General features: G+C 43.5%; 1 protein-coding gene across 1 annotated transcript in view; it reads right to left on the minus strand.

Moving 5' to 3' along the window:
* Window positions 1-13,669: 13,669 nt before the first annotated feature.
* LOC126260599 (dopamine receptor 2) overlaps window positions 13,670-23,919 on the minus strand; it is a gene marked incomplete at its 5' end in the record, with an annotated part of 764,332 nt that continues 754,082 nt past the window's right edge. Inside the window, one exon of the mRNA XM_049957935.1 lies at window positions 13,670-15,269. Within this exon, the coding sequence (XP_049813892.1) occupies window positions 15,180-15,269 (90 nt within the window). The remainder of the gene's footprint in view (window positions 15,270-23,919) is intronic.

Genomic DNA, 23,919 nt, shown 5'->3' on the forward strand with positions numbered 1-23,919 from the left:
AGACGATGAGCCATTATTTCTTCATTGTCTCTGATTTCACTCTTAATTATTACATTTCGTGTGAAACAGTAAGGCAGTAGTGAATAATATTTCTTAGTACCTTATAGCATGGATAATTTATATTTATTACGTTGTTTTATGAAATTTAATTCAGGATTTATTGTAAGAGCATACCACTTATTTACAATAGGAATGGATACAGATACATGAGCATACTTCACGTCAGCAATGATAATTTTTGCTGTACGAACAGGGATTAAGGTGTGTAGATGATTAGCAACTTCATGAGGAACAAAGTTCAAGTTTTACACCACTGTATGACGATTTATGCATGATACTGAGGTTGTTTATGGCAACACAGGAAGTTAGCATCTCTGATACAAAATAGTAAATGAAAGCTGATACTATTGAACTAATAGAGCTGATGAAGGCTCTTAAAAATAATTAAAAGACCAAGTGAGGACTACTACTAAACAGATGAAGACTAACTACGCAATATAAGGATAAAAATTTAAATAGATGGGCACTCTTCTTAAGGAATCGATAGAAGGTATAGGCAAGCAAACAAAGAATAAAACTTGAATAAAAAGACCAGAAACGAGATAGAACATAAGATCACAGTTGTTCAAGGTCATATGGCTGAACCTGCAGAGTTCGCAGCACAAGTAGACCAAGAAAGTTGAAAGGACAGTGTGAGTCAGGTTTCTCTACAGTAAATGAACAAATTAAAGTGACTGGAAAGGAACAGAATTTGTCAGTGAGAGAAACTGAATTAACAAGAAGTAAGAAAGAGGTGAAGAAAATGGTAGACGGATTTGGAGCTATTGTACTTAATTTATCTGAAAGTAAGAAAGGTAATTCGAAATGTGCAGCAGCTGCCAAGCATGGAACGTGAAAAAATGTCAGGTCATTAATGATGGTTAAGGAAAGCGTATCTCCGATCACTAATAAATGCAAAACAATAATTGATTCTTTTTCGTCTGATAATGTCGACAAATGTGGTAGTGTGGTACTTGTGCGACTTTATGACTTGAAGGCGACTGATTTTCCTGAAGTTCTACTCAATGACCCGTAAAAAATAATTCTGAATGAGGGTGTAAACAATTTGGATGTTTGAAGTCAAAGGTACACTAGTCTCCAAATTAAATCAACAAACGGAAATTTTGCAAGGTTGCTTTTATTTTGCCACAAAACAGTATAAACAGGTGACGGTAAAGCAGAAACTGTGAAGAATATAGTAATAATCAAGTGCAACATGCATAAAGGTAGACTAAAATGTTCTTCGTTTTTCCCCACTTAACGGGTTTGCACCCACTTTCTGACAACTTGTTAATGTGCTCAGTATGGGGTGTGATCATCTGTGGCACAGATGCAAGCCTGACATCGACGGGAAATCCTGTGAATGATGTCACTAATCTCATGTTGGGGCAATAACGCCCATTCTCCCTGCAGAGCTGCTCACAAGTCTTGGACAGTGGTTGGTGGATGCTGACGTGATAATTCGTCTCTCTAGTGCATCCCGGACATGCCATATGGGGTTCAAATCGGGAGAGCGAACCAACCGCACCATGCGTACAACATATTCCATTTCCAAAAAAACATCAACCACCCGTGCTCTAGGAGGTCGAGCTTTATCGTCCATCAGTATGAAGTCTTGGCTCACAGCACCTCGCAACAACCATTCATAAGATCCCAAGATCTCCTCACGGTTGCTGACAGCAATTAAATCTTGCTGATTCACCTGTACAGTTTCATGAAGAGGTGTTCGAGATGTCAACATAATCCCTGCCCACGCCGTAAAAAATCTTCCTCGATATGCGTCTCTGTCCACAACGTTTGGTTCCCAAAAACGTGTTCCACGTGGTCTCCAGATGTGAATCTGTCGAGAATAACTCTCTAGTCAAAATCAGGACTCATTTGTGAAAATAACACTGTCCCACCATCCGACTGTCCCGGTGGCATGTTGATACCTCCACTCTAGACGTGTAGGCACGCCAAAGGTAAAAAGAAAACAAGTCTCCAACAATAAAGGCCACTCATTCTGTTGAAGTCCTCTGTACACCGTTTGACTCAATACAACACGTCCAGGACATGTTCCACATCCACGAGGATCTCCTCAGCACGGATCTATGGAACGAAAAACTAATCTAGTCTAATCTAATCTAATCTAATGCTCCGAGGTCGGATGCCTGTTGCAGTGCAGTACAAAGGTGGTACCATCGTGCCCTTAACAGTCAAATAACGGTCCACTCTTACTGATACACACGTCGTCAGTCCTGTCTTGGTCTCCAGGATACAATTTTGGTCTCTATAAACTGTCGCCTCATCCGAGAAACAACAAAACGTTTCACATTAAGCCAGCGGGTCACGTCAATTTACGACTCTCCTGCTTCCATTCCTCCTATGGCCCTCCACAGCAGAGAGTCTGTAGGCGTCTTCTCTGTGCCATACCACACCACCTGTGACTGTGTACACGGCGATTGTGGATGTGGGACTACCCTGCAAACACTACCGCGCTTGATAGGTGCCCGACGTCATTGATGGCGTGGTTACCTGTTGATCGGAATGCCATCCTCCGTGCAGAACGCGGTCGTACTGACATCTGTTAACAGTTTGTATGATTATATCGTGAATCACACACAGGACGGGGAAATAGCAGTTTGTTGCTTTCATTTTGGACAACAGTGTAGATGACTTTCCACAGTTACTACTACTTGATTTACTTGATATGTTGTCATAATTGCACGGTACAGAGCCCAACTGGAAAAAATTTAGGCATAAATTTGATGCCTTTTGCAACAAGGTAAGTGAAAATTTCATTGTGAGAGTGAGGTATCACCTCATTTTCTGGTACGACTCTGTCTTGTGTGGAGTATTCAGTGTTTATGTTTGTGTAATAGCTGACAGTTTTTCATGTGGCCAGACAGCGCCCATATGTTCTCTTTTGTATATCTTCTTTTGGATTGTTGATAGGTCATGTGTCATGTGTTTTTAACAAGTTTTCCTCTTTGTGAAAGGTACATGTTAGATGAGAATTGTTTACTTTTATATTCATAACTTTTTATGTTGGTGTAGCAATTTTCATATTTTTGTGTGTTCCTGGCTAGATGCATAAATAGATGAGGCAGTAGTTTGAAGGAGACAAGGACTCAATATCTGTATGTTGACTAAAGTGTTCTTTAGAAGAAGACTGATACGTCTTTGAACAAATCTTGTAGAGCAGAAATTGAAACTTCCTTTGATGTCATATAGTAGTTCGAGCTGCGCAGTCTTTCACGAGAATGGAGAAGTATCCAAAAATGAAATACTAGAAGAAAAACTGAACTGGATTAACTTAAATGAATTATTTGGCGAAGACAGGAAGGATGCACGTAAGGAACTTTTCCACAGTATGTCAGCTAACAATAATATAATATATGCGATACGTGATATACTCTTATTTAAGGAAGTACTCAGAACTCTCCTTGCACCTTTGATAAGTTCTACTAGAAAAGTAAATATTTGATTACTTACATATAAAAGACCAGCATATGGCTAACACATATCGCATTTATGGGTGCGTAATTAGTTACTTAACAGTTTGAGACGTTTTCTCCTCGTACACTGTTTTAAGAACTGAAGTAATGCTTTTTCTTTAATTGTTTCATTGACGTACACTTAAAACAACAGTGGCAAAAAGCTGCGAACCATTATTACTACTCTGTAAAACGAAATTGAATTTTCGATTTTTCCATCACTTTTGTGGACTACAGCTCTTTAAGTTTGTTGTAATCTGCTTTCTTCCCCGATTTCATAGATTATTATTCCCTTTGACAGAGGAGTAAGATTTCAGTTAGGCTGCAAATGTCACTAAACGGTTTGTTCTTTTTTTTCCCTTCTTCCTTACTTCGCACAGCGCCATTTAGAATCTATTCTCTGGTATTAACAGTTTATATGGAATAGACTCTAATGAGCAAAACTTAGGGATGAAAGTAACTTTCGCATGACGTGTCACAGCCACACTGCTCGGTGAAACTTGGACCATTCATAGAAAGAACTTTTACATGTATACTATAGAAGGTAATGCAGGAAATACGCAATTATTCAAAGACAATAATTACCCTGAAGTTATCGCGATTTATGATGGTCACCTGGACATTACACAAGGAGAGACATCGTTTATAGTAGCGTGTGTGATCATCACGGACGGCAGAGCATGCTATGCTGCGAGCTCCCTTGCTGGCAAGAAGAATCGTAAGGAGTGCTTGTCGGAGGGCGTTCCATTCTCCCACCAGCACGGCTGACCACTGCTGGATGGTCGTTGTTGCACGTGGACGTGCTGAAATATGTCCCACCAACATATCCCACACGTGATCGATGGGATTTAATCATGGGGAACGAAGAGGTTAGTCCATTGCCCAAAAACCTTCTCGTTCCAAGAGACCCTCCATTTGCGCTGTGTGATGTGGTCGCCCAAATCATCAATAAAAGTTAAGCAGGGACCCAGTGCATCCCAGAAATGACGCAGCTGGGGATGTAGTACAGTGTCACAATAACATTGACCGGTGAGGTACCGGTTTGAAGATTTGGAGGTCAGCAGGCTCAAACAGCATTGTGACACCGCACACCATAAGACCTTCGCGTAGTCATTCGGGAAAATGCGAGACTTGGCAGTGAAATGGTTGGGAATTTGTAAGGGCGCCGATAACCACGCCGTTGAGCTCCCCACAAACCACAATCTTCATCATTATTGCCATAAGAAGTGGACTATGAAAGCGATCATGTTTGACAATGATGGATATCCATCCACAACAGGAGCGGTAGGAACACGCAATGCACCCAGGAAGATTGTCGATCGTGGTCATTTTGGTGGTCCAGATGCTATCGTGTGGAAAAGCGTGTTCGTCTTTTTCATTTCTATTGGTGGCAATTAGAGACCGCATCGAACAGCGCAGGTGAAGCAGCTCATGGAACAAGATGATATTCTGCAAAAGGACGGCCTGCCCTTCCCGTTTCCACGATTTAAATCCTTGGGATGCGTTGAGGAGACGTATCGCAGCACGTCCACATGCACCAACGACCATCTAGCAATTGTCAACCACGATGGTGGAGGAATGGAACGCCTTACCACAAGAACTTCTTACCAACCTTGCGACCAGTATGGGAGCACTTTGCAGAGCATACATTGCCGTCCGAGGTCATCACACGCCCTACTCAGTGACTTTAATGCGCATCATCCCTTTGGGGTTCTCCCATGACCTGTCAGAGAGGTGTCCTCTTGGCTGACCGTCTTAACTAACTTAACCTCTTCTGCCTTAGCAACAGAGCACCCTTTGTGACCCTTCCCACACCTTTCTCATTGGCACCTATCCCTCAAATGTTCAAATGTGTGTGAGTTCTTAAGGGACCAAACTGCTGTGGTCATCGGTCCCTAGACTTACACACTACTTAAACTAACTTAAACTAACCTATGCTAAGGAAAACACAGACACCCATGCCCGAGGGAGGACCCGTACCTCCGGCGGAGGGGCCACGCAGTCAGTGACATGGCGCCTCTGAGCCCGCGGCCACTCTTCGCGGCGGACCTATCCCCGTGCACTACGCAGCTTGCCCCTCGTGTTGAGTGGACCGTTCTTTCTGACACCTAATCGAGCGTCCATTTCCCGTGTGCTATCCGTTTGCTGACTCCTACCCCATCTGCGTGCACGCCCAAATGGCAGCTTCCTAAGGCTGACTGGCAGCTCTACTCCTCCCTGGCGACCTCTGAAGACCAAGATTTCCCCAGTTGTAATGACCAGGTGAAATATTTCACAAATGTTATCCTTACTGCTGAAGAACGATCCATGCCCCACACTTCCTCCGTACCACGTTGTGCCCCAGTCCCTTGGTGGACTCAGGCATGCCGCGATGCAATTCGCGCACGGAGACGTACTCTCCGCGTTTTTAACCGCCATTCTACGATGGAAAACTGCATTCATTATAAACACAAGCGCGCAAAATGTCGTCGCGTTCTTCGGGATAGCAAAAGAGCTAGCTGGATTTCATTCACTACTTCTTTTAACAGTTCCACCCCTTCATCTGTCGTGTGGGCCAACTTCCGACGGCTCTCTGGGACCAAGATCCATTCCCCATTTTCCGGCCGACAGCATCTGACGATGTCATCGTGGATCCTGTTGCTCTCTCCAACACCTCGGGCCGCTATTTTGCGGACGTTTCGAGCTCTTCCTGCTATCATCCTGCCTTCCTCCATCGGAGACGAGCAGAGGAGGTTCGGGCGATACCCTTCTCTTCTTCGAATCGTGAGTACTACAATGCCACCTTTATTATGAGGGAGCTAGATCATGCTCTCAGTTCATCGCAATTGTCCGCCCCCAGGACCAGACGGCGTCCACATTCAGATGTTCCAGCACCTGTCTCTTGCGGGCAAGTACTTTCTGCTTAACACGTACAACAGCATCTGGGCTGAGAGCACATATCCCGGACGTTGGCGTGAAGCCGCGCATACCCATACGTAAGCCCGGTAAGGACGAAAACCATCCTTCTAGCTACCGCCCCACCACTCTTACCACCTGAGTTTGCAAGGTGATGGAACGTATGGATCATGGCCGTCTAGTATGGTGGGTCGAGTCTCGCAATTTACTGGCGAATGCACTGTGAGGATTTCGAGCGCCGCGTTCCGCAGTTGACCATCTCGTTACTTTGTCCATTCATGTCATGAATGGTTTTCTGCGAAAATCACAGACTGTGGCCGTGTTTTCGATTTGGAGAAGGCCTACGACACCTGCTGGAGAACTGGTATCGTCCGTACTCTTTACACGTGGGGCTTCCGTGGCCGCCTGCCTTGTTCCCTTCACGCATTTTTAAAAGATTGAGTTTTCGCAGTTCGTGTGAGTTTTGCCTTGTCGGACACCTTTATCCAGGAAAACGATGTGCCTCAGAGTTCCGTTCTGAGCTTCGTGCTATTTGCTATCCCCATTAACCATATAATGGCCTGTCTCCTGCCGGGCATCTCCTGCTCCCTTTTTGTCGATGATTTTGCCATCTGTTGCAGTTCTCCACGGACCTGTCTCACTGAGCGGCGTCTTCAGCGAAGTCTTGACAGTCTTTACTCCCGGAGCATCGACAATGGCTTTCGTTTTTTCACTGACAAAACCGTCTCTATGAATCACTGGCAGCGCAAATGGTTTCTGCTGTCATCTTTACATCTTGGGCCTCTTGCCCTTTCGTTCATTGAAACCACGAAATTCCTGGAACTCATACTCGATAGGGAACTCTCTTGGTCCTCCCATGTCTTTCCTGGCAGCCCGCTGTACTGCCGAGTGTCCTACGTGTCCTCAATGGTACTTCCTGGTGTGCTAATCGAATCACCCTCCTCCGTCTGCACCGGTTCCTTGTCCGTTCGAAACTCAATTATGGGTACTTTGTTTATGCGTCTGCACGACAATCCCTCTCACGTCATCTCAACACAATCCACCATCGTCTCATCCTTTTGGCCATGGGCGCCTTTTACAGTAGCCTAGTTGAGAGTCTGTGTGCTGAAGCTGCTGAACTACCACTGTCCTACTGCCGTGGCTTTCTCCTCAGCAGGTATGTTTGCCGTTTGTCTGTCGTGCGTGGCCGCTCATCCTATGCCTCCTTCTTCGAAGATTCCTTTGATCGTCAGTACGGGGCGCGTCCCTCTTTTCTGTTACCTCCAGGAGTCCGCTTTCAGCTCTTGCTACGGCTGCTTAACTTCACACTACCTGCAGCTTCCTCAGTAGGTGGAACCCTTCACCACCTTGGCTTCGTGAAGCGGCCCGTGTTAATTTTGCCCTTCATTCGCTTCCTAAGGACACTACTCCAGCCTCGGTTTATTGCCTTCAGTGTCACGACCTATGCATGGAACTTTGCGATACTACCTTTGCATACGCTGATGGCTATCGGACTGACGGTGGGGTCGGGTGTGCGTTCGTCATTGGCACCCGTGTCTTCCTATATCGAATTCCGACAAACTGCTCAGTATTAATAGCCGAGCTCTTCGCCCATTATCAGGCCACGGAATACATCCGGCGACACACTCTATTCAGTTCGGTCCTCTGCTTAGACTCACTCATTGCCCTTCAAAGTGTAAGTACGCTATATACCAACCATCCCTTAGTGTAGCTGGTCCAGGAAAACTATCACTTACTGACTCTTGGTGGAGCCAATGTGATGCTTCTGTGGGTTCCTTGTAATGTCGTTCTGCCACGAAACGAGGCTGCTGACGCTGCTGCCAAGGCTGCAGTCCTCGTACCTTAGCCCGAGAGTTCGTATGTTCCATCCGATGATGTCTGCCAGGAAGTGTTGTCCCTTTGGCATCGCCAATGATCCTCCCTTTACGGGAATTATCTCAGGATTATTAAGCCTCTCCCAGCGGCTTGGACGACCTCCTCTCGGCCCTCCTGCCGCGAGGAGGTCATTTTAACTAGGCTGCGTATTGGCACTGCCTTTTTAGCCATCGTCATTTGATAAGTGGCGCTGCCCCACCAATCTGTACACATTGTGCCCAAGTTTTAAATGTCCGCCACTTCCTCATGGAATGTCCGTGTTTTAACCGTTTACGTTCCCCCTTGGGTTTGCCGTCTGAGTTACCGGCCGTTTTAGCACATGACGCACGGCCTGTTTTTAGCTGTATTCTATTATGTTAATAGGGACTGACGTATAGCTGTTTTTTCACTCCTCTCTGTATTCGTGTTCTGTAGTTTTGACTTGGGCGCGTATGACTGCAGTTTTTTTGCGCCCTAAAGCAAAACAAAACCAAACCAACAAACCCTATTAAGGACCATGTACTGCCTTCTGTAGCGTTCTTGGAACCATTATCGATCACTGAAACTTCAGTGTCATAATTGTCTGTGAATGAAAGGATCATTTCTGTTTGTTTTATTGTGTCTTTCTTTCATTTACCTTCTGCATTGTACTGTACTACACTGTAGCAGTTTGTGATATGTAGGATCCAAGTTCCGTCCAGCTATGTTACTTTACAGTGTCACATCATGCGAAAGTTACTTCTGTCCTCAAGTTTTCTACTCCAGTGTACACTGAAGGGCCAAAATGTTTTTACCACCACCCATCGCGAGTCTGAGTGCCGCTTGCTACGTTACAGCCCCGACACGTGTGAAGGAAGGTGCACACGTGGAGCAACGATTGGCGCACCAAACGGAGAAATACACTGACATAAGCGGCACTGAGAAATAATGGGTTATGGTGGTCCGTCGTCTGGGAGCGAGTATCTCGGAAATGGCGAAACTGGTCGTGAGCATCAATAGAGAATGGTTGTAGGTGTTTACCAAAAGTAGGCGATAAGTTCCTGGAAGTCGAAGCCTCATCAAAGTGAACGATGGAGGCTTGCTGTCTCTGTGAAGGAGGATAGGAGACGATATGTGGCAGATTTGAGCTCAGAGTACAACGCTGGTGCCGATATTAGTATTTTGGAGCACACCGTTCAACACGTATTTTTGAACTTGACTGCGTAGCAGACTACGCGTACGTTTTGCCATGTTGGCGCAACAACTTTGTCAATTACGGTTTCAGTAGGCACCGAATCACGAAGACTGGCTGTGGATCACTGGAAACGCGTCACGAAAACGTAAAATTTACCATTCTTCTTATAGAAGATTGACCAAGAATTATACTGGAAATACCATGTAACTAATCTCTCGCAGAAACTCTGTTGTGTATGTTTTGCTCTGACCAAAATTTAAACTGGACCACGTAAATAATCTCTCCCAGAAACTCAGTACTGCATGTTTTGCTCTGAGAATTATTTGGAATTTTTGCTCTCCAGATGTTGGTAGAGAGACTAATTTTGGTTATCTCTCGTCCCTTGTAGCTTATGAAATAGTTTTCTGGAATAAAATTAGTAGTCGATTAAACGACATTTTTACAGTACAGATGAGGGCTATTCGAATCTAGTCATATAGCTCGACTGTGGCTCTTTGCAAGTCCCTATTTGAAAAATTATTTTTGCTTTCTATTCCCTGTTTGTACGTACAGAAATGTGTGTTGATGACAAGAGCTAGACTTATGACCTGGTAACCAACTCTGATTACCACACCTACAATACTCAGAACCATAGCTTACTCAACATAGAACAAGTCAGAACAATCCGCACTCAAAGACAAGTGAGCCATTTTGTGCCATTCTTTATAATGCGCTCCTAACAAACATAAAGAGGTTGGAGATGGAAACAGCATTTAGATCAGAATTAAAATCATTTCTTGTTGGGAAGTGTTTCTACAGACTAAGTGATTATATGAGCTCATGGGATCAACGGGCCTTGAAATATCGCCGCGCGGGATTAGCCGAGCGGTCTAAGGGGCTGCAGTCATGGACTGTGCTGCTGATCCCGGCGGAGGTTCGAGTCCTGCCTCGGGCATGGGTGTTTGTGTTTGTCCTTAGGATAATTTAGGTTAAGCACTGTGGAACACGTTAGGCAATACTAACCTTACGACTTATCTTAGAAGCTAGATTAAGAAAAGGCAAACCTAGGTTTCTAGCATTTGTAGACTTAGAGAAAGCTTTTGACAATGTTAACTGGAATACTCTCCTTCAAATTCTGAAGGTGGCAGGGGTAAAATACAGGGAGCGGAAGGCTATTTACAATTTGTACAGAAACCAGATGGCAGTTATAAGAGTCGAGGGGCATGAAAGGGAAGCAGTGGTTGGGAAAGGAGTGAGACAGGGTTGTAGCCTCTCCCCGATGTTATTCAATCTGTATATTGAGCAAGCAGTAAAGGAAACAAAAGAAAAATTCGGAGTAGGTATTAAAATTCATGGAGAAGAAGTAAAAACTTGGAGGTTTGCCGATGACATTGTAATTCTATCAGAGACAGCAATGGACTTGGAAGAGCAGTTGAACGGAATGGACAGTGTCTTGAAAGGAGGATATAAGATGAACATCAACAAAAGCAAAACGAGGATAATGGAATGTAGTCAAATTAAATCTGGTGATGCTGAGGGAATTAGATTAGGAAATGAGACACTTAAAGTAGTAAAGGAGTTTTGCTATTTAGGGAGTAAAATAACTGATGATGGTCGAAGTAGAGAGGATATAAAATGTAGACTGGCAATGGCAAGGAAATCGTTTCTGAAGAAGAGAAATTTGTTAACATCGAGTATAGATTTAAGTGGCAGGAAGTCGTTTCTGAAAGTATTTGTATGGAGTGTAGCCACGTATGGAAGTGAAACATGGACGATAACTAGTTTGGACAAGAAGAGAATAGAAGCTTTCGAAATGTGGTGCAACAGAAGAATGCTGAAGATAATGTGGGTAGATCACGTAACTAATGAGGAGGTACTGAATAGGATTGGGGAGAAGAGAAGTTTGTGGCACAACTTGACTAGAAGAAGGGATCGGTTGGTAGGACATGTTTTGAGGCATCAAGGGATCACACATTTAGCATTGGAGGGCAGCGTGGAGGGTAAAAATCGTAGAGGGAGACCAAGAGATGAATACACTAAGCAGATTCAGAAGGATGTAGGTTGCAGTAGGTACTGGGAGATGAAGAAGCTTGCACAGGATAGAGTAGCATGGACAGCTGCATCAAACCAGTCTCAGGACTGAAGACCACAACAACAACAAGCAGTGTGTAAGCTTAGGGACTGATGACCTTAGCAGTTAAGTCTTATAAGATTTCACACACATTTTAACATTTTTTGAGTTATCGTTGGATTCTTTTCATTCTGTTAACTGATGTACCATCAATGCGGTGTTTATCTCTGCAAAGAATATTTCTGCTCTTGGTCTTCTGTTACCTGTGTTCCGGATACAATGTGTCACACCTTTGCTGAGGAAGGATTTGATGACAACCTAATTGTGATGATTCTAGTATCGGCGGGTTTTGTGTACTTGTGAGAACCTTTTAACAGTACTATATAATGTGATCTTGTGTTCTATTTTTAGGGGTATTTTAAATCAGAGTTCCATGTTTTTTATACGTCATTCATTGTCATATTGTGCATTTTGTACTTGAATGCACTGTCATGTAATTTGTTTGTGTGTTTTTGCTCTTTCAATAGTGTTTTTGTTTTCAAAACATATTTTGTTTTGTTTACTTATTATGAATGTTGTTCTCACAATATAAACGACGTATTTTGTTATTCCTCTTCCAATCATGTACCGAGTGAGGTGTCTCCTCTAGCCTTACTGTACTGGACTCGCATTCGAGAGGACTAGGATTTGTTCCCCGTCCAACCATCCTGACTTCCATTCTCTATGATTTCCCCTTGTCGCAAAAGCTAATGTTGAGATGGTTCGTTTGTTTAGGCCAAGGATGATGTCCTTCCCTATCCTCACCTTATCCTGTTCTGTTTTGTAGTGTTTTATATGTATATGTGCATTCTACTTGTTTCTGACATGTCAGATACTATTCTACCCTCTCGTTTATGGACGGATAAATAAGTAGATACGCCATCATCCAGATGAACGGGTGCTAGAAACGTTCACTGTGCCACCAACAAAGGCCGGCGGAGGTAGTGCTATGCTATAAGAGGCATTAGTGTGGCAGCCATGTAACCTGTGACATGTGGTAGTAATTACAGCTGTGAACTACGGGAGCATTATGCGAACGACTTGCATCCTTTTATGCTTTATGTCTTCCCCGGCAGGATAACTGGCCGTGTCACAGTGTTTCAACAGTGCTTACAGTGGTTTGAGTAGAACGATAGTGAAGCCTTGTTGATCCCTTGACTACAAAGTTAGCCTGATATGAACCCATTGCAACACATACATTGCGCTACCGGGCGCCACCTCTGCTCCCATAAATCACTGGTCCGTGATTTAGTGGAATTGCCTGAGCGTAGATATGTCGTAGCTTATACCTACGTGAACCTTTATAAGTACTTGTCGAAACCACAGCCCGCAGAATCGCTGCCATATTGCGATCCCAAGGCTTCGCGACACCCTGTTAAGCAGCTGGTCATAATGTTTCATCTCATCAGCGTATCTGATCTGCGTCCTGTATCACTGAAATTTTACCCTTCCAATCAGTTTAGAAGCGCGACATGTCAAAGTGGTTGTTCCAAAGTTCGCACGTTTGTGTGGTCGCGCAGTCTTCGGTAATTTGGCTAAAGCTGAGCAAGTTACCTGTTAAATATTTCCGTTTCATACGTGTTGAAAATATGCTACTTACCATACCAACCACTAATTTTTATTTTATACACTGTTCCACCAGACTCTGACATGGGAATGGAACCCCTCTTTCTTTCAAATTGATATGTATCACATTGTCATCCAGCTATCACCTACTCGAGTAACCACCTTTTCTGCTGCCTTAAATAATGATATTCCACACACATGTCACACATTGATACAATTACGTTCGATGTATATGACATTACTTTTACCTTTTAGTGTTCCTATGTTTGTGATCCAAATTCTTGACTTCTCTATGTCATCCGCTGCAATGTTGTGCTTTACTGTCCCCGTGGCCTCATTCTCTAGTGAGAACTAGTTTAAAGACAAATTCATCGAGGGCAGTAAAAACACTTAATTTCATGGCACAGGAAAACATTATTGTCATTAAAGTGATAATATGCAAAAGAAGAATTAAATTTTATCCGGCAACAGACTTTTATTCAACAAAATGTCGAACATCAATAACTCTGGTAACTCTTGAAACGTGATATAAAACATTTGAAAATACAAAAATTGCAGTATTTATGAACAAGTGATTATAGAGCCGTTTCAGTTGTAACATAAAATTAGTAGAACATTGCATGTTTTCAAAAAATGCTCCAGCGAATTCCATTATTTAACGTGTTATAACTACTAAGACTTGTATGGCAAGGTAATGTCTATAAATTTACATGCATCTCCAGAGGCCTATAGATAAACTGTAGACTTTCCACAGTTACTCCACATCCCATTTTTTCCAATTTATTTTTTGTGCGCATCGATAATATTGGTAATCTCTGTTACAACATCTTCTCACTCAATGTCTTTAAGCTTCTCCAACGTTTTTTAACGTAAATGACATTGAAATTGTTGTAGTATATACACAGAAATATTATGAATGCTTTTCTTTCCAGAAACTACATTATTTCATGAATTACGACAGAGATCCTCATAGTAAGCTGCTCTTTAGGTACTGAAATGTTTTTTGAAGTATAGACACAAAATATTTATTTTATAGAAGCCAAGTAAATTTCCTTTTATCTGAGACACTCAGTTCCCTTTTGTTGTTTTTTCGGATTACACTTCTTTGACCATTTAATGTTTGGGTTTGCGGACGGGCAATAAATGCAATGCGAAAATGATATGACAGTTTTGAACGGAGAACGAACTTACTGAAAAGCTACAAAAGCAGACAGGAAACTAAGAAAACGAAGGTTAATGCAATGATGCAAGAAGAATTAATGTACCCCACAGTGGGCTGCATTAGGTCTCGGCACAATTTACAATGGTATTTGGCGACAGTTGATGGTGGGTTACCTTACGAATGAGGAAGTCGTGTTTCAAACCACCCCTTTCATTCCAAGACATATATCATCAACACAGCGATAATCAAAGGGAGAGTAAATTCAAGAATGTAAACTTTCTATTACTAATGGGATCCACTCAAAATAAACTACATTGTTTATGTGATAGTAAAAACAAAGGTCTTTTACTTGTCAGACACCGGTAATACAACAGGCAATGAGAAGCAAATTTTATAATATCTGTAAAATCATTTTACGAACTCGATACATCCATTTTACTAAATTTTATGATCGCGTCGATTTCGTAAAATAAAAGAGCAGTTTCTTTAGAAGCACACGTTTAAATTTGCTACCACATCTCCCAGTAAAAACGGATATAAGCTGTAGGAAAGTCTGTAACGAATGAATCAGAGATTTCAACGTGTAGAAAAAAGGAGTGTTAATGAGTTTATTTTTCTTTGAGTCCAAACCTGACGAATTTGTGAATGCGAATTCTCTGCTCTCAGTCAGAGAGCGTAATTAGGAAAAAAAACTACGTTTCTGAGCGTATACTTTCCCCTCAACAACAACACAAAATATGTAACATCACATGAAGAGTTTAGTTGAAACCAGGTGCGATTCCACGGCAGCCGCTCTCGGAGCGTCGATGCGGGCAGACAGGTGGAGACAGGAAGTGACGCAGCAAGGCACGGGCTGGCCCGGCGGCGACCGCGCTACGAGAGGCTGGGCCTGCGCCGCAGCTCGCCGCCGGCCGCGTCGTGACGTCATATCCGGTAGAGCTGGTGCTGGTGGCGGCCCACGGAGGAGTAGCCGACGCTCGAGTGCGCCAGCATAACCGCCGTGTTGCCCAGGAACTGCAACAGAGGGGTCCACACGTGTCGGCCTTGCGAGAAAGCACATTAAACGAGGATCCATCACTGTGCATTTCAGACATATCAGCAACCCCTCAAGATAATGTAAAGCACCTCTCGTACATATATACAAAGACACTCCTGACCGCACGGTGTTTCGGTGACAAGATGATTAGAGACAGAGCATTGTACACATTGTCTGTGGTACAAAATGCTTTCTTTGGCATGTGATTGATGACAATGTATTACCCTCTTCAGCTGATACCATTTCGACAGCTTACGTATGAGGTACCTCAAGTGGAAATATTCAGTGTCTGAGCTGAGTGTTTTTAGTGTACTGGCTGTTATCTGCAGCTGCGTTTGCATACCAGTAGTTTTCGTATCGCAAGTGATAGTGAGTCTGCCTGTGTGGGGGGAAAAAAGCTTGCGACGTGTATCCTCTCCTCAGTCAAGTGCCCAAACACGTAACGTGGAAAATGCAGGGTGGGTACCGACCGGTACTTATGGCGGATAATGAGCATATCGTGCATCTATACATCATGTTACTGAAGTAACTATACATTATAAAACGTGTATATTAAGCAACAAATTTACACTAGTGAAAATAAACCATGTGAAAAAATTTTCCATTCCTTGCTTCATCTTGTTAGGGGTCGAATTCTTTTTCTTACTTTCTGAAGTTGCCTATGTTCTTCCTCAGGGTTTAACCTATCTCTGTAACAAATTTCAGTAGATTATTCATGAAAACCTTACAGAGTAATTTTCGCATTTATAAGACAATATAAAGTATGGATTACGTACTCTGAAGATTTTACAAGACTGTATTCATTACGCTGACTCGTATTATGTACAGCTTATCAGCTAATCAAAGCATTTACGCAAAAGATGTAAGGAAAAGTCAGAGACTACACAGCTTTTGTCAAAGGGTAAATATGTTCTGTAATTCGTTTGTCTTATTCAAATAATTAACGTCAGAAATAACACACTTTGTAAAGTGGCCTAAGTCCTTCCTCAGTATCCATGCTATCTCCATACCAAAGTTCATCACAGAAATGTTTCAACTGGCCTATTAACATTTCCTCTGTTGTGGTTTTCAGATTGAAGACTGTTTTCATTGCCACTCTCCACTCTGTTCTATCTTGTGCAAACCTCTTCAGCTCTGAATAACTCTGTAAGATACATACTTCCGAACACTCTTACTGCACTGATCTCTTGGTCTCCCTCTACAATTTTTACCTCCCTAACTTCACTCCCCCATTAAACTGGTGATCCTCTGGCGTCTCAAAATGTGTCCTATCTACGATCCCTTCCTCTAGTCACTTTGTGCCGTGAATTTGTTTTCTCCCTAGTTCTGTTCAGTACCTCTCCCTTATTACTTGATGTACCATTTCAATCTCCAGCATTACTCAATATCCCTGTTTTTCAAAAGCTTCTAGTATCTTCTTGCCTCAGCTCTTAATCGTTCACGTTTCACTTCCATACACAGCTACACTTCAGAGAAACACATTCAGAAAAGTCTTCGTAACACTTAAATCTATATTCGAGTTAGTAAATGTCTCTCCTTTAGAAATTTTTTTCTTGCCGTTGCCATTGTATATTTCATATCCTCTGTTTCGGCCATCAGTTATTTAAATGCCAAATAACTCATCAACTAGTTTTAATCTCTCGGTTCCTAGTCTAATTCCCTCAACATGGGCTGATTCAATTCGACTACATTCTATTACCCTTGTTTTATTTTTGTTCAAGGCACTTCAGTCTGGAACCGCGCGACGGCTACGGTCGCAGGTTCGATTCCTGCCTCGGGCATGGATGTGTGTGATGCCCTTAGGTTAGTTAGGTTTAAGTAGTTCCGAGTTCTACGGGACTGGTGACTTTATAAGTAAAGTCCCGTAGTGCTCAGAGCAATTTGAACCATTTTTTTAAATTTTTTTTATGTTCATCTTATATCCTGCTTTTAAGAGACTGACCATTCAGTTTAATTGCTCATTCATGTCCTTTGCTGTTTCTGACAGAATTACGATATGACTGGCAAACATCAAAATTTTGATTTCTTCTCCCTGAAGTCTTATCCATTTTCCAAATTTTTCTTTCATTTCGTGTACAGCTTGCTCAATATGCAGACTGAATAAAATCAGGGATAGGCTACACAACCCTATCTCACTGCTTTCTCAAGTACTACTTTCCTATCATGCCCCTCGACTCTTTAAAATGCCATCTAGTTTCTAAAGAAGCTGTAGATAACCTTCCGCTTCCTGCATTTTGCCCCTACTGACTTCAGAGTTTCAGAGAGTGTATTCCAGCCAACATAGTGAAACACTTTCTTTAAATCTACAAATGCTACAAACCTGATTTTAGCTTTACTTAATCCATTTTCTAAGCGAAATCGTAGGGTCACTACTGCCTCGTGTGTTCCTTCATTACTCCAGAATCCAAATTGGCCTCATTCGAAGTCGGCTTTCAAAAATACCATGACTTATTAAACTGATAGTTTGGTAATATTCGTACCTTTCAGTGTCTGCTTTCTTTGGAGTTGGAATTATTACATTCTTCTTCAAATCTGAAGACATTTAGCCTGTCTCTGACATCTTGCATACCACGTAGAATAGTTTTGTTATGGCTAGTTCTCCTAATGATATCAATACCTCAAACGGAATATCGTGTGCCATATAGGCCTTGTCTCTGCTTAGCTCTTTCAGCACTCTTTCAACTTCTTCTCGTAGTATCGTAGCCACCTTCTTATTTTCATATACGTCCTTTTCGATAAAATTGCTTTTATTTCTCTTGTGTGGCTCCTACGTCTACTTCTTCCACCTTTCAAAATCCCCTCTTTACTTAGGGCAGGGTTTCCATTTGAGCTCTTAACATTCGTACAATTTCTTATTTTTTTCTCCAAAGGCCTATTTAATTTTCCTGTAGGCGGTATCTATCTTACCTCTTGTGATGTATCCTTACATTTGTCCTCTAGCTTTCCTGCTTAACCATCTTACAGTTCCTGTCAGTCTCATCTTTTAGACGTTTGTATCCTTTTTTGCCTGCTTCATTCTCTGCATTTCTCGTATTTTCTCCTTTCATCAGTTATAATTTCAGTCTCTTCTGCCTTCAGCACATCATCTCTCAAAATTACCCATTCGTCTTCCACTGTACGCCTTTCACTTGTTGTAGTCAATGGTTGCCTAATAGTCCCTCCGAAATTTTCAACAACCTCTGCTTCTTTCAGCTTACCTTGGGTGCACCTCCTTAGTATCATACTTTTTCGTAATTTCTTCGTTTTTGATCTACAGTTCATAATCAACAAATAGTTACCGGAGTCCACCTCTGCCCTTGGAAATATGCTACAATTTCGTATCTCGTACCAAAAACCGTGTCATACCATCATACAATCACGATATTGCAGTGTCTGTGTTATTCTGGTTACGATGCAAAGTTCCTTTGGACATGTATGCTCACTGCGGCCACCACACCCGGTACGGCACAAAATGTCATTGCCGTCATTCCATCCTACAGCTGTTGGTAGTCCTTGTTCGCGACTGGGAATTCATTAGATGTGTTTCGTAATATTTGTGGTCGCCGCAGTGCCTGTTTCTTTGGACATGCATTCGGGTCCAAACGAACTTCGCATCGTAATCAGAATAACAAAGGCACTGCAATATCGTATTTATCTGACGATACTGGGCACGCGACTTTCAAGCGCAACGTCTGACTTGTACGGGAATATACATGATGGATGTACGAGTACGGGTCTTGGATGCATGGTTGACGACATACGGAAGTTAGGGTCTGCGCGGGAATCGTGCACAGACAGCCAAACTGTATGGCGACCGCTCGCGATGAGCGGGAAATTCGGGTTTGAGGCCCGGTCCGGTATAAATTTTCACTGTCCTCATTCCATTCTACAGCTAATGGTAGTCCTTACTCGCAATTGCGAATTCATGTGTTTCATTTGATTATACAATCGTCTGAAACCCTCTGGTGTCTCCAGCTCACTTCTACGAGTACAACCGTCTTTCATTATTCTTAAACCCAGTACTAGCGATGATTAAATTATGGTATGTGCAAAATTCTACCAGGTGCCTTTTTTTCATTCCTTACCCAAGGTCCGGCCGGACGGTGTGGCCGAGCGTTTCTAGGCACTACAGTCTGGAACTGCGCGGCCGCTACGGTCGCAGGTTCAAATCCTGCCTCGGGCATAGATGTGTGTGATGTCCTTATGTTACTTAGGTTTAAGTAGTTCTAAGTTCTAAGGGACTGATGACCTGAGCAGTTACGTCCCATAGTGCTCAGAGCCATTTTTTTTACCCACGGTCCATAGATTCCGGCAAAACTGCCTTATGGTAGACAACCAGGGACAGCGCTGCTCCTTCTACAGTCGGATGGTAACCAACCATCACGTCAATGAATAAGATCCAATCCATGCTCAGAGTCATGGATGTCAACCATATCATCACGTTTTATCAAGCTCCAAAACACAGGAACATCCGCTGTACCAACAGAGGGCCGCGGTAATGTTTCAGCGACATACCAACTAAGCATCATGGAAGAGTTGTCACGCCTGACGACACATCACTGCTAGCAACAGTACGACAACCACCACCAGCACGAACTGGCACAGAATGCAGGACGTCAGCATCAGAACTGTACCAGTTATTCACCGAAATGACAAACGTAGTGAGGTCCATCACCATCCCTTGTACAAGCTGGTACAGTACTTGCACTATTGGAAATCAGAAGCCCGCAGCAATCCCAGCAGTGACACCTGTAGCAGCACCTGCCTCAGGCCACGTAAATCATATGCAGGAGGGCGATGGGTGCACCGATCATACCTGTAGTCTTTGGGAAAGAGCAGCCTTATATATTGTTCAGTCTAATTAATGTGGTCACATATCAAAGGCCTGTATCAAATGCCTGTATAATCACTTTTTTCTGCAGGGACCTCTGCGAGACGTTCAAAAAGATTCAGTGAGGCTCTCGAAGGTGCAGAAAGGGATGTGGAACCATACCGATAGCAGGGCCTTGGCCAAACGAGCTAAGTCTGTCGTTTGAGGATCCTTGGGACGCGAGGTTGTCGATTGAGTTTAAGGCCAAGGAAGAAGGGCAAACTCTTCTTCGAATCACGTACATACACTGTCAAATACTGCGTTCTCTTGTTGGTAGATGCCATCGTGCGGAGGAAAACCTAACTGCATGTAGGGGTGGGCATAGTCCCCAAAAATAAACGCGCACTTGTGTTGATCCACTGTACTTTCCAGAAAGACTACGCAGGGAATACCACTGAAACATTCTCCACACCACAAGGCAACTAGGTATTTGATTTTTTCAGACGTTTCACGCCGTACATGCCAACGGCCACGTATCCGATGGGCCATGAGAGGCGACTTTCCTGAAAGGTCACCTGTCGCCACTCAGTGGACGTCCAGCCGTGGTACTGGTGTGCAAATTCCAGCTTAAGTTGCCGATGGACAGCAGTCAGCATGAGTGCATAAACGTGGCTCCGGCTGTTGAGCCCTTACAAACCAACGTTAGCTGAACGGTCGTTAGGAAGATGCTGTTGGTAGCTCATCTGGGTGTCAGTTGCTCATCAGTTGCCCGTCTATACGCCCGTGTACTTTCCGCAACCGTCGTTCATCCTCGCTATATAAGTCCCGCGGTTAACCACAGTTGCCTCGTTGCCTCAGTGCCGGTTTAGATAGAGCCATTTTTCCACGCACGATCTGCTTTAACAATGTCAACGCGAACTGTTTACAAATTTAGCCCTTTCGGAAATACCAATGCCAATGGTCATTCCCTTTCGGATGTCAGATAAATTGCTCCGTTTCCGCATTACGACAATGACTGCACTTTTTTCCACGTCCCCATGACAACGCTGTGTATACCCTCCACTATTAATGCTGTCACCTGCCTGCTGTGAGCGGTCATTACACGTTGACGTCGAAGGGAGGCAGTGATCACATTGATATTACTGGACCGTGTATACTTGTCATCGGTGGAAACGGCAGAAACCATTATCATCACAGGTTTAGCGGCTCCGTCATTACACCAACATAATCACTGCTATGCAAGGTCGGCGACTTGCGAAACTTCGAAAAACGCAATGTAACCGGCTGCAGGGCAAGCCGAAATCATTTCACTTTTGATAAGCACTCAGACTGATTATCACGAATTACGCTAAACCACTGTTGTGTCATCGCCTTTGTTCTGGATCGTTTCGCTCCGATATACCCTGCCGATTACGTCTTTTCGCCCTGCTATACTGCCACGGGATCCTCTCTCTGAAATCAGCGCTCGACTGCAAGTGATAGACACGGGAACGTCTGCATTGAATATCTCGGCTACCGTGATCTACGTCTTGTGGTACACTCTGAATTTGCTCACATTCTGTTAAATGTCTCTGATTTCATCTTTTGACAGACGTCTAATTAATTGAATAGTTTCAAGTGTCATTTCGTTCTACGTCGTATGTTTTCTTGAAGACTTTTATTTTCTCCACATATAAGGATACGGCGAATACAGTCATCGGCAACATAAATGAGTGGCAGAAAATGCGTTTTACAGCCACTAGTGGGGCCTTGATAAATATTTTTCCCGGATTGGTGCTCCACGCACTATCCTGTTTCTCATTGTTCTGGCATGTGGGACGGACCCAAGAGATGAGCCAGTGACACCAGTTGCGTACACATAACATAAAATCTACTTGATCATATGGCCCCTGCACTGTGTCACATTGTGGTACGTTGGGTGTGCGGAAGCAAGCGGCGTTTCTTCAGGCAATGCAGGAAAAGTACATGGTTGGGACGAGGAAGGCCATGGGTGGCAGGGAAGTCTGTCAGTGTAGATCGTAGGCAATTGTTGACATAGTTTATACTAAATAAAGAAATAATAATTTAGTGTATATAGTATCTCTGTACCAAGTGGAGTGCTACATTTATATGACTTTTGGTCCGTGTTTTGTCTTTTAGTTACTGGGATCAGCTGTGCATGTATAGGTTGTAACTAAATTACCTCTACAGATGTTGAAGATTTGTGGTGGGGACCTGCACGTTTAAGTTTAGCAAGTTTTGCATAGAAATTAATGGAAAATATACCGTTTTTCCGCTATACGCAAAATAACAAAACACATGTTCAAGTTTCCCGCGTTTTCTGAACCACTGACTAGTGTATTGCGTATATTCTCCCGGCTTGCACCCGACAGACTGCAGTCTGTATTGTCGCATGAAAAGCTTGATTTACGAGAACCCTGCCGCGTGCGTTGTCGCTGCAGCGGGTGCTAAAATACTAGGGGTGATGATCGTGTGTACCGGGACATTTTTCGAGGTACTGTATCTGTGTTGATGCCGGTGGTCGTCACATGGAGCCGTACTTGTAACTGGACCCAGACGACAAGCAGCAGAAAACATAGACCAACGTGTGTGGTGTACGCTGCTGGCCTCGACGTTGAGCGCCCATAAGCCCCAATACACACACACGTGTGTTGTGGAACCTCACGTGTAGTGGGGAAATGGTACGTTTCTGGCCATGAGTTCCTACTTTAAACTTAACTGTCTTGGTTCCCAATACAGCTCCTCAAAGCCTGTAGAGTGAATTTAGTTACAGTCTGTATATTATAGGTATGTCTGTTTTTGTGATGCACATATGCGAGATGCATATAAACTAACGATACAGACGTTTTGTTTAGGAAATAGGGTAAAGGTACTTGAGCCGTGCGCACGAATGTTTCCTGTTGTACACATCGAATATAGATAGCTGCGGCCCTGCTGTCCATGTCTTTGGCCGTTGCCTAGAAACGAGGACAGCTCGTCCCGCGAGGTGACGGAGCAGTGGACGGGTGCGCTCCGATTTATGTATGTGCGCTGGGTGGTTTGGGGAGGCAGTTGAATTGAGTGATTGGAGACACTTGGAGCCGTTGGTGAGTAGCGTTGGCCGCGGCTTGTTTTCCCTGTCTGTTTTTAGTTTTTATTATGATTAGATAACCGATTTCCTCAAGTGTTTCATCTTAGGTTCTAATGCTTTATTGGACCAAAGAGACGGATGTCGGAAGTGCGAGATCGGGGCTGCAGGGTGGATGAGGAAGAACAGTCCAGTGTAGTTTTGTGAGCTCTTCTCTGGTGTGGAGGCTTGTTTGAGGCCTTGCATTGCCATGGAGAGGAGAAGTTTGTTTGCATTTTTGTAGCAACAAACACAGATGTTTCTTCTTCCATTTAGGCTAGCGTAATACATTTCAGAGTTGATCGTCTGAACCACCACTGAGGACATCAAACAGAATAACCCCTTCAGAGCCCCAGAAGACTGTCGCCATGACTTTATCGGCTGAATGTGCGGCTTTGAACTTTTTCTTAGAAGGAGAGTCTGTGTAGCGCCACTCCGTGGTTTGCCACTTTGTTTCCAGTTCGAACTCATGAACCCATGTTCGACAAAATATTGTCACTATCAGCCTAGTAACGCGCAAGCAATTAGGCAAAAATGATCCTTCGTTCGGGCCGGTCGGAGTGGCCGAGCCGTTCTAGGCGCTACAGTCTGGAACCACGTGACTGCAACGGTCGCAGGTTCGAATGCTGCCTCGGGCATGGATGTGTGTGGTGTCCTTAGGTTAGTTAGGTTTAAGTAGTTGTAAGTTCTAGGGGACTGATGACCTCAGAAGTTAAGTCCTATAGTGCTCAGA

This window comes from Schistocerca nitens, chromosome 5 (genome assembly GCF_023898315.1).
Source record: "Schistocerca nitens isolate TAMUIC-IGC-003100 chromosome 5, iqSchNite1.1, whole genome shotgun sequence".
NCBI lineage: Eukaryota > Metazoa > Arthropoda > Insecta > Orthoptera > Acrididae > Schistocerca > Schistocerca nitens.